We start from the raw sequence: 11,974 nt of genomic DNA, 5'->3' as shown, positions 1-11,974 counted from the left end.
TGTAAAGGAATGAATAACAATATGTAAATTAAAATATATGGATGAGAAATGCCCGAAAGGCAGAGATGCAGTAGATGGTATAGAGTACAGTATATATGAGATGACTAATGTAGGGTATGTAAACAAGATGCAGTAGATGGTATCGAGTACAGTATATACATATGAGATGACTAATGTAGGGTATGTAAACAGGATGCAGTAGATGGTATAGAGTACAGTATATACATATGAGATGACTAATGTAGGGTATGTAAACAAGATGCAGTAGATGGTATAGAGTACAGTATATACATATGAGATGACTAATGTAGGGTATGTAAACATTATATTAAGTGGTATTGTTTAAAGTGTCTAGTGATATATTTATTTATTACATACATTTTTCCATCATTAAAGTGGCTGGAGTTGAGTCAGTGTGTTGGCAGCAGCCACTCAATGTTAGTGGTGGCTGTTTAACAGTCTGATGGCCTTGAGATAGAAGCTGTTTTTCAGTCTCTCGGGTCCCAGCTTTGATGCACCTGTACTGACCTCGCCTTCTGGATGATAGCGGGATGAACAGGCAGTGGCTCGGGTGGTTGTTGTCCTTGATGATCTTTATGGCCTTCCTGTGACATCGGGTGGGTGTCCTGTAGGTGTCCTGGAGGGCAGGTAGTTTGCCCCCGGTGATGCGTTGTGCAGACCTCACTACCCTCTGGAGAGCCTTACGGTTGTGGGCGGAGCAGTTGCAGTACCAGGAGGTGATACAGCCCGCCAGGATGCTGTCGATTGTGCATCTGTAGAAGTTTGTGAGTGTTTTAGGTGACAAGACACATTTCTTTAGCCTATAGTCAAAGATGTACCAGTCCTCGAGGGTTACACTATATAATGTATAGTCAAAGATATACCAGTCCTCGAGGGTTACACTATATAATGTATAGTCAAAGATATACCAGTCCTCGAGGGTTACACTATATAATGTATAGTCAGAGATATACCAGTCCTCGAGGGTTACACTATATAATGTATAGTCAGAGATATACCAGTCCTCGAGGGTTACACTATATAATGTATAGTCAGAGATATACCAGTCCTCGAGGGTTACACTATATAATGTATAGTCAGAGATATACCAGTCCTCGAGGGTTACACTATATAATGTATAGTCAGAGATATACCAGTCCTCGAGGGTTACACTATATAATGTATAGTCAGAGATATACCAGTCCTCGAGGGTTACACTATATAATGTATAGTCAGAGATATACCAGTCCTCGAGGGTTACACTATATAATGTATAGTCAGAGATATACCAGTCCTCGAGGGTTACACTATATAATGGTTATATCGTTCTTGACATTTAAATATACTGATTTAGACCTGAGAAATCAGGTAGGCTATCTACCTTTAAACTAGTAGGACTGTGTTAGTTTGCTGTGTAACGGGACCTTTAAACTAGTAGGACTGTACTAGTTTGCTGTGTAATGGGACCTTTAAACTAGTAGGACTGTACTAGTTTGCTGTGTAATGGGACCTTTAAACTAGTAGGACTGTACTAGTTTGCTGTGTAATGGGACCTTTAAACTAGCAGGACTGTGCTAGTTTGCTATATAATGGGACCTTTGGACCTATAGTCCTTGAGCGATGCGATATGGAACGGTTATAGTTCTTGATGTTTAAATAGACTGATTTAAACCTGCTGGGTAACTGTCTATCTAGCTAATCCAGCCAATGACATCATGGGACGGATTAAAACCTGGACACAGATTAATCCCCGTCCTGGAGTATAAAGAGTGTAGATGACGATTCGCTCGGTTTAATCTGTGTCTGGGAAACCGCCCCATGGTGTTAAGGAAAAAGGAATTTATAACTGTACACATTCCGTGCTCTCTGTCTCTCTCCAGATTACTATTTTTTTCTTTACATGTGTACATTACTTTTAAAGTCCATCTGGTGTTTGCTGTATACACACACACACACACACACACAGACACAGGCACACACACACTTGCACACACAGAGAGAAAGAGAGAGAGAGAGACAGATGCACACACAGAGAGAGAGAGAAACAGAGAGAGAGAGACAGATACACACAAGAGAGAGAGAGAGAGAGAGAGAGAGAGAGAGAGAGAGAGAGAGAGAGAGAGAGAGAGAGAGAGAGAGAGAGACAGATGCACACACAGAGAGAGAGAGAGAGAGAGAGAGAGAGACAGATGCACACAGAGAGAGAGAGAGAGAGAGAGAGAGAGAGAGAGAGACAGAGGGAGAGAGACAGATGCACACAGAGAGAGATAAACTGATCTGTCTCTCTCCTCTTTCCAGAGCATGACACTGATCCTGTGGGTTCCTCTGATCGTGATCTCTATTGTCCAGCTGGTTTTGTCAGTGCGGTGTTTCTCTGTGTGTGTTTCTTTCCTGGGTCTACCCTGCTTCCCTCGCAAGATCAGGCTCAGGGACCACGGTAGAACGGTGAGGTTTGGCACTTCTCAGACACCGTACTGGCTCCTTCTGAACTGTGCCCCAAAACACAAATTACTGCTCAAATCGCACAAAAAAATCTGTACATGTATTTATTTCAGCCTCCCACCCAGTGTTGGGTGCTTTGTGTTTTAACCTATCTGCGTGTTTTTGTGTGTTTCAGATAAACACAGTAGCATCCGCAGAGCCGCCCTCTCTCACTAGCTCAGTACCCGGTCATCCCCTTCATCGACACCTTCTTCAGTCGGACCCGCCTCATCTCAAGTCCCAGCGGCAGCCTCTTCCTCCTCCTCTTCATCACTCGTGCCCGTCTCATCTCAAGTCCCAGCGGCAGCTTCTTCCTCCTCCTCCTCCTCCTCCTCCTCTTCATCACTCGAACCCGTCTCATCTCAAGTCCCAGCGGCAGCCTCTTCGTCCTAAGCATCAGAATCAGAGAGGAAGTTCAGACAGGTGGTCTGACGGGGGGCAGCTGGTTCCCCAAGAGGAACATGAGCTGCTGGAACAAGGTTTCTGGATATAATGATGATGACGATGAACACCCAGGTACTGCTCCATACCCCGTCTATATAATCCCTAACCCAGGTACTGCTCCATACCCCGTCTATATAATCCCTAACCCAGGTACGGCGAAAGTATTCACCCCCATTGGTATTTTTCCTATTTTGTTGCCTTAAAACCTGGAATTAAAATCTATTTTGGGGGGGTATGTATCATTTGATTTACATAACATGCCTACCACTTTGAAGATGCAAAATATTTTAACGGAAAACTTGAGCGTGCGTAACTATTCACCTCCTCCCCCAAAGTCAATACTTTCTACGTCTCTATAAGTTTGGCAGATCTAGTCACTGGGATTTTGCCCATTTTTCAAGGTACAACAGCTCCAGCTCCTTCAAGTTGTATGGCTTCCGCTGGTGTACATCAATCTTTAAGTAATACCACAGATTCTCAGTTGGATTGAGGTCTGGGCTTTGACTAGGCCATTCCAAGACATTTAAATGTTTCCCATTAAACCACTCGAGTGTTACTTTAGCAGTATGCTTAGTGTCATTGTCCTGCTGGAAGGTGAACCTCCGTCCCAGTTTCAACTCTCTGGAAGACTGAAACAGGTTTCCCTCAATAATTTCCCTTTATTTAGCGTCATCCATCATTCCCTCCATTCTGACCAGTTCCCCAGTCCCTGGGATGGGGTTCTCAGGGTGATGAGAGGTGTTGGGTATGCGCCAGACATAGCGTTTTTCCTTTATGGCGAAAATGCTCAATTTTAGTCTCATCTGACCAGAGTATCTTCTTCCATATGCAATGAGACCAAGGCACAGCGTGATGTGAATACATCTTCTATTTTAATGAAACGAAGAACACTTCAACAAACTTACAAAAACAAACATGAATCTATATAGAATAAGTGCAGACACAGGCAACTAATACATAGACAATCACCCACGAATTACCCAAGGAATATGGCTGCCTAAATATGAGACAACGATAAACAGCTGCCTCTAATTGAGAACCAATCTACGCAACCATAGACATACAAACCACCTAGACTAGTAAACAACCCCATAAACATACAAAAACCCTAGACATGGGCAAACACAACAAACCACCCCTTGTGACACCCTGACCTAACCAAACTAATAAAGAAAACAAAGATAACTAAGGAGTTTGTTCCACCATTGGGGGGCCAGAGCAGCGAACAGTTTTGACTGGGCTGAGCGGGAACTGTACTTCCTCAGTGGTAGGGAGGCGAGCAGGCCAGAGGTGGATGAACCTGGAGGTACTGAGGTGCCGTTCCCCTCACAGCTCCGCAGGCAAGCACCATGGTCTTGTAGCGGATGCGAGCTTCAACTGGAAGCCAGTGGAGAGAGCGGAGGAGCGGGGTGACGTGAGAGAACTTGGGAAGGTTGAACACCAGACGGGCTGCGGCGTTCTGGATGAGTTGTAGGGGTTTAATGGCACAGGCAGGGAGCCCAGCCAACAGCGAGTTGCAGTAATCAAGACGGGATTAGGACCTGCGCCGCTTCCTGTGTGAGGCAGGGTCGTACTCTGCGGATGTTGTAGAGCATGAACCTACAGGAACGGGACACCGCCTTGATGTTAGTTGAGAACGTCAGGGTGTTGTCCAGGATCACGCCAAGGTTCTTAGCGCTCTGGGAGGAGGACACAATGGAGTTGTCAACCGTGATGGCGAGATCATGGAACGGGCAGTCCTTCCCCGGGAGGAAGAGGAGCTCCGTCTTGCTGAGGTTCAGCTTGAGGTGGTGATCCGTCATCCACACTGATATGTCTGCCAGACATGCAGAGATGCGATTCGCCACCTGGTCATCAGAAGGGGGAAAGGAGAAGATTAATTGTGTGTCGTCTGCATAGCAATGATAGGAGAGACCATGTGAGGTTATGACAGAGCCAAGTGACTTGGTGTATAGCGAGAATAAGAGAGGGCCTAGAACAGAGCCCTGGGGACACCAGTGGTGAGAGCGCGTGGTGAGGAGACAGATTCTCGCCACGCCACCTGGTAGGAGCGACCTGTCAGGTAGGACGCAATCCAAGCGTGGGCCGCGCCAGAGATGCCCAACTCGGAGAGGGTGGAGAGGAGGATCTGATGGTTCACAGTATCGAAGGCAGCCGATAGGTCTAGAAGGATGAGAGCAGAGGAGAGAGAGTTAGCTTTAGCAGTGCGGAGCGCCTCCGTGATACAGAGAAGAGCAGTCTCAGTTGAATGACTAGTCTTGAAACCTGACTGATTTGGATCAAGAAGGTCATTCTGAGAGAGATAGCGGTAGAGCTGGCCAAGGACGGCACGCTCAAGAGTTTTGGAGAGAAAAGAGAGAGGGGATACTGGTCTGTAGTTGTTGACATCGGAGGGATCGAGTGTAGGTTTTTTTTCAGAAGGGGTGCAACTCTCGCTCTCATGAAGACGGGAGGGACGTAGCCAGCGGTCAGGGATGAGTTGATGAGCGAGGTGAGGTAAGGGAGAAGGTCTCCGGAAATGGTCTGGAGAAGAGAGGAGGGGATAGGGTCAAGCGGGCAGGTTGTTGGGCGGCCGGCCGTCACAAGACGCGAGATTTCATCTGGAGAGAGAGGGGGAGAAAGAGGTCAGAGCATAGGGTAGGGCAGTGTGAGCAGAACCAGCGGTGTCGTTTGACTTAGCAAACGAGGATCGGATGTCGTCGACCTTCTTTTCAAAATGGTTGACGAAGTCATCTGCAGAGAGGGAGGAGGGGGGGGGATTCAGGAGGGAGGAGAAGGTGGCAAAGAGCTTCCTAGGGTTAGAGGCAGATGCTTGGAATTTAGAATGGTAGAAAGTGGCTTTAGCAGCAGAGACAGAGGAGGAAAATGTAGAGAGGAGGGAGTGAAAGGATGCCAGGTCCGCGGGGAGGCGAGTTTTCCTCCATTTCCGCTCGGCTGCCCGGAGCCCTGTTCTGTGAGCTCGCAATGAGTCGTCGAGCCACGGAGCGGGAGGGGAGGACCGAGCCGGCCTGGAGGATAGGGGACATAGAGAGTCAAAGGATGCAGTAAGGGAGGAGAGGAGGGTTGAGGAGGCAGAATCAGGAGATAGGTTGGAGAAAGTTTGAGCAGAGGGAAGAGATGATAGGATGGAAGAGGAGAGAGTAGCGGGGGAGAGAGAGCGAAAGTTGGGACGGCGCGATACCATCCGAGTAGGGGCAGTGTGGGAAGTGTTGGATGAGAGCGAGAGGGAAAAGGATACAAGGTAGTGGTCGGAGACTTGGAGGGGAGTTGCAATGAGGTTAGTGGAAGAACAGCATCTAGTAAAGATGAGGTCAAGCGTATTGCCTGCCTTGTGAGTAGGGGGAAGGTGAGAGGGTGAGGTCAAAAGAGGAGAGGAGTGGAAAGAAGGAGGCAGAGAGGAATGAGTCAAAGGTAGACGTGGGGAGGTTAAAGTCGCCCAGAACTGTGAGAGGTGAGCCGTCCTCAGGAAAGGAGCTTATCAAGGCATCAAGCTCATTGATGAACTCTCCGAGGGAACCTGGAGGGCGATAAATGATAAGGATGTTAAGCTTGAAAGGGCTGGTAACTGTGACAGCATGGAATTCAAAGGAGGCGATAGACAGATGGGTAAGGGGAGAAAGAGAGAAAGACCACTTGGGAGAGATGAGGATCCCGGTGCCACCACCCCGCTGACCAGAAGCTCTCGGGTGTGCGAGAACACGTGGGCGGACGAGGAGAGAGCAGTAGGAGTAGCAGTGTTATCTGTGGTGATCCATGTTTCCGTCAGTGCCAAGAAGTCAAGGGACTGGAGGGAGGCATAGGCTGAGATGAACTCTGCCTTGTTGGCCGCAGATCGGCAGTTCCAGAGGCTACCGGAGACCTGGAACTCCACGTGGGTCGTACGCGCTGGGACCACCAGATTAGGGTGGTCGCGGCCACGCGGTGTGGAGCGTTTGTATGGTCTGTGCAGAGAGGAGAGAACAGGGATAGACAGACACATAGTTGACAGGCAACAGAAAAGGCTACGCTAATGCAAGGAGATTGGAATGACAAGTGGACTACACGTTTCGAATGTTCAGAAAGTTAAGCTTACGTAGCAAGAATCTTATTGACTAAAATGATTAAAATGATACAGTACTGCTAAAGTAGGCTAGCTGGCAGTAGCTGCGTTGTTGACACTACACTAATCAAGTCGTTCCGTTGAGTGTAATAGTTTCTACAGTGCTGCTATTCGGGGGCTAGCTGGCTAGCTAGCAGTGTTGTTTACGTTACGTTGCGTTAAAAGAACGACAATAGCTGGCTAGCTAACCTAGGAAATCGTTCTAGACTACACAATTATCTTTGAAACAAAGACGGCTATGTAGCTAGCTATGTAGCTAGCTACGATCAAACAAATCAAACCGTTGTACTGTAATGAAATGAAATGAAAATGTGATACTACCTGACCGGTGATTGAATTCGAATCAGTAGACGTGTGGTGACGTTGGCTAGCTGTTAGCTGTTAGCTGTTGGCTAGCTAGCAGAGTCTCCTACGTTAAGGACAAGCAATGTTTATTTTCTGGCCACTCTTCCGTAAAGCCCAGCTCTGTGGAGTGTACGGCTTATAGTGGTCCTATGGACAAGATACTCCGATCACCGCTGTGGAGCTTTGAAGCTCTTTCAGGGATATCTCTGGGCTCGTTGTTGCCTCTCTGATTAATGCCCTCCTTGCCTGGTCTGTGAGTTTTGGTGGGCGGTCCTCTCTTGGCAGGTATGTTGTGGTGCCATGTTCTTTCCATTTTTTAATAAGGGATTTAATGGTGCTCCGTGGAATGTTCAAAGTTTTGTATATTTTTTTATAACCCAACCCTGATCTGTACTTCTCCACAACTTTGTCCCTGACCTGTTTGGAGAGCTCCTTGGTCTTCATGGTGTATTTCAAGGTCTACCTTCAAACTCAGTGCCTCTTTACTTGACATCATGGGAAAATCAAAAGAAATCAGCCAAGACCTCAGAAAAAAATTGTAGACCTCCACAAGTCTGGTTCATCCTTGGGAGCAAATTCCAAACACCTGAAGGCACCACATTCATCTGTACAAACAATAGTACGCAAGTATAAACACCATGGGACCACGCAGCTGTCATACCACTCAGGAAGGAGACATTTTCAGTCTCTTAGAGATGAACGTACTTTGGTGTGAAAAGTGCAAATCAATCCCAGAACAACAGCAAAGGACCTTGTGAAGATGCTGGAGGAAACAAGTACTAAAGAGTCTATATCCACAGTAAAACGAGTCCTATATAGACATAACCTGAAAGGCCGCTCAGCAAAGAAGAAGCCACTGCTCCAAAAACGGCATAAAAATAGTCAAGACTTCGGTTTGCAACTGCACATGGGGACAAAGATCGTACTTTTTGGAGAAATGTTCTCTTCGTCTGATGAAACAAAAAAATAACTGCTTGGCGATAATGATCATCATTATGTTTGGAGGGAAAAGGGGGAGGCTTTCAAGCTGAAGAACACCATCCCAACCGTGAAGCATGGGGGTGGCAGCATCATGTTGTGGGGGTGCATTGCTGCAGGTGTCATGCCCTGACCTTAGATATCTCTGTTTCTATATATTTTTGTTAGGTCAGGGTGGGTACTCTAGTTGTTGTATGTCTAGGGTTTTTGTCATCTAGTGTTTTTGTTTGTCTATGTTGGCCTGATATGGTTCCTAATCAGAGACAGCTGTTTATCGCTGTCTATGATTGGGGATCATATTTAGGTAGCCATTTTTCCCCATTGTTAGTTGTGGGATCTTGTCTATGTTTAGTTGCCTTTCAGCACTAGTTTGTATAGCTTCACGTTTCGTTTGGTTGTTTGGTTGTTTTTGTTCATTCATTAAAAAGAGAATGTACGTATACCACACTGCGCCTGGTGGCGCTATCATGGAATACTTTTCGCACTGTAGGCACTGTAAATCAATCAACTCTAATTATCACATGTAGGACAGTATGCAGGTGTGTGTGTGCATGGACTTTGCAGATGTATTTCTCACATGTGCAGCACATAGTATTTGTTTAACAGTTCTCCTTTGGGGGGCAGAATCTCCCCCTCTTGCCTGCCCAAGCTGCAGCCTCAGGTGGATCAGGACAAGATTTAGCCACCTGAACAGCTTTCACAAGCGCTGCAGAGGCTGCTGTGCAGGGGAGGCACTACCTTCTTTGAATGTGTGGGGTTACAAGTGCCTTTCCCAGCTGCTCCAGGAACACTCTCCTCCTGTTCTGCTTATCAGGCATCCAGGTGGGTTGATCTTGTTCCATAACATGAAGGCATTGTATGAGGACACATTAACAATGTTATGGAGGGTGACCAGGGGTCAGGGGGGGGGCAGTCATCCTCCTGCAGCTGTAAGTTCTGGTTGTCGTCCAGGTTGTCCAGGCCTCCTTTGCTGTGGTTGTCGTCCAGGATGATGGCTGGCTTCCTGTCCTCACCATCACCGATCTCAGCCGTTTTGTGCAGTGTGCTCAGGAGGACCACATTCTTGTTCCTCTTTGGGAGGTAAGAAACTAGAGTGGTGGTGAGGGTGAAGGCAAACTTTGATGAGAAGGCCTCTTTCCCCTTTGTTTCGAGGAGTGCAGGGGGGAGCTCAGGTTCGTTCTTTCTAACCTGTTAAGCCGCCCCATCCCGGATCCGGGATTGTGACTACAGCCTCAAGCTCATTACCATAACGCAACATTAGCGATTTCTGAAAATTGCAAAATAAATTAAATAAATATGCCTGTCCTCAAGCTTATCCTTTTCTTAACAATCCTGTCGTCTCAGATTTTCAAAATATGCTTTAGAACCAGAGAAAATCAATAATTTGTGTAAGAGTGGTGATAGCTAGCGTAGCATTTAGCGTTAGCATTTAGCACGCAACATTCACAAAAACCAGCAAAGGGATCAAATAAAATAATTTACCTTTGAAGAACTTCAGATGTTTCAATGAGGAGACTCTCAGTTACATAGCAGATGTCCAGTTTTTCCTGAAAGATGCTTGTGTAGGACACAACGTTCCGTTTTGTTACTATGCATTTGGCTACCGAAACTAACCGAAAATTCAGTCACCTAAACGTCGAACTTTTTTCCGAATTAACTCCATAATATCGACTGAAACATGGAAAACGTTGTTTGAATCAATCCTCAAGGTGTTTGGTCATATATCTCTTCATTGAAATGCCAGTCCTAGACACGTGCATTCTTCTCTGATTCGGATGGAAAAATACTGGGACCTGACTTTTGCGCACCAATTTCCACGCAGACACCATGCGGGACACTTGGTAATTGTAGGCTCTTATGGCCAATCTTCCAATGATATGCCTACAAATACGTCACAATGCTGCAGACACCTGGGGAAACGATAGGAAGTGTCCGTTGATTCCTGTGCCATTCACAGCCATATAAGGAGATCATGGAAAACGTGCGTTCAAAAATCCTGTTGATTTCCTGGTCACTCAAACATCTTGGTTTTGCCTGTAGATTTTGTTCTATGGCACTCACAGTGAAAATCTTTGCAGTTCTGGAAACGTCAGAGTGTCTTCTTTCCAAAACTATCAATTCCAAGCATAGTCGAGCATCTTTTCGTGACAAAATATCGCGCTAAAAACGGGCACGTCTTTTTATCCAAAAATGAAATACTGCCCCTAGAGTTCTAACAGGCTAACTATGCCAACCATGGTGATATTCCTCTTCAGCTACTGGCTGAGTTCAATCAGTAGCACACAATCTCAATTTCTCAGTGTTTTTGTGTCTTTGTGGTTTTTGTGGTGTGTAAATTATTGTATAACTGCCAGGTCAAAAATGACCTTAAGACAACCTTTGTACCCTGATGGTGTACAGCTTTAACGGAAATATGAACAAAGGCGATCTTTCACTTTTTCTAATGTTGTGGTCACTTTAGGAAAAGTCATCAAATAATAAAAAATAATTTAAAAATAATTGCCCCTTTACACTCAATACGTGGTTGTGCCACCTTTAGCTGCAGTGACTCCAACCAACCACTTCCTGTAGTTGTTGATCAGTCCATCTTTAGCTGCAATGACTCCAAACAACCACTTCCTGTAGTTGATCAGTCCACCTTTAGCTGCAATGACTCCAACCAACCACTTCCTGTAGTTGATCAGTCCACCTTTTGCTGCAATGACTCCAACCAACCACTTCCTGTAGTTGATCAGTCCACTTTTAGCTGCAATGACTCCAACCAACCACTTCCTGTAGTTGATCAGTCCACTTTTAGCTGCAATGACTGCAATCAGTCTCTCACGTCACTGTGGAGGAATTCTGGCGCCCTCTTCCATGCATAACTGCTTTAACTCAGTGACATTTGTGGGTTTTCAAGCATGAACTGCTCATTTCAAGTCCTGCCACAGCATCTCAATTGGGATTAGGTCTGGACATTTACTAGGCCATTCCAAATTTATTGCGTTTTAGCCATTTTCATGTAGACTTGATTGTGTGTTTTGGATCATTTTCTTACTGCATGACCCAGCTGTGCTTCAGCTCACAAACAGAAGGCCTGACATTCTCCTGTACAATTCTCTGATACAGAGCAGAATTCATGGTTCCTTCTATTAAGGCAAGTCGTCCAGGTCCTGAGGCAGCAAAGCATCTCCAAACCATCACACTACCAACACCATGCTGGACCCCAAACCATCACACTACCACCACCATGCTTGACCATTGGTATGAGGTTCTTACTGTGGAATGCAGTGTTTTAGTGCAGTGTTCATCAGACATTGTGGGACCCATGTCATTAAATGAATAAGTATATTGTTGTTATTCGTTCACTCAGGTTCCCTTTTATCTAATATTAGGTTTTGGTTGATGATTTGATTTACATTCAGTATCAAAAATATGCAAAAATAGAGAAAATCATAAAACGGGGGGGCAAATATCTTTCCTTGTAGGTTTTCAGGGTGTCATTATGGGATGGATGCTGTCTGTCTCGCAGGACATGGTTCTTTAACGTGGCTCTGTGGTTCTTGTGTAAACTACATGGAGATTTTGTGTGTGTTGTTCAAACGGTTATGTGTCATCCAGCAATTGGAGTCCCCCACCCCATTGGAG

General features: G+C 45.9%; 1 protein-coding gene across 3 annotated transcripts in view; it reads left to right on the top strand.

The window, feature by feature from the left end:
• The window catches only part of LOC118381219 (keratinocyte-associated protein 3-like), a 23,837-nt gene extending 11,863 nt beyond the window's left edge, over positions 1–11,974 (top strand). The window contains exons 5-8 of one of the 3 annotated variants that reach the window (XR_008070035.1): positions 2,299–2,445; positions 2,618–2,997; positions 8,972–9,169; positions 9,299–11,974. Coding sequence is in view for 2 of the 3 variants with exons in the window: in XM_052469290.1 (XP_052325250.1) it covers positions 2,299–2,445; positions 2,618–2,974 (504 nt within the window). In the remaining variant the exon portion in view is untranslated. Of the gene's footprint in view, positions 1–2,298; positions 2,446–2,617; positions 4,654–8,971 lie in introns of those variants that run through there. The other 2 variants (XM_052469290.1, XM_052469288.1) reach the window with 2 other exon arrangements.

Source organism: Oncorhynchus keta, chromosome 19, assembly GCF_023373465.1.
Source record: "Oncorhynchus keta strain PuntledgeMale-10-30-2019 chromosome 19, Oket_V2, whole genome shotgun sequence".
NCBI lineage: Eukaryota > Metazoa > Chordata > Actinopteri > Salmoniformes > Salmonidae > Oncorhynchus > Oncorhynchus keta.
This window is presented reverse-complemented; position numbering and strand designations above follow the sequence as displayed.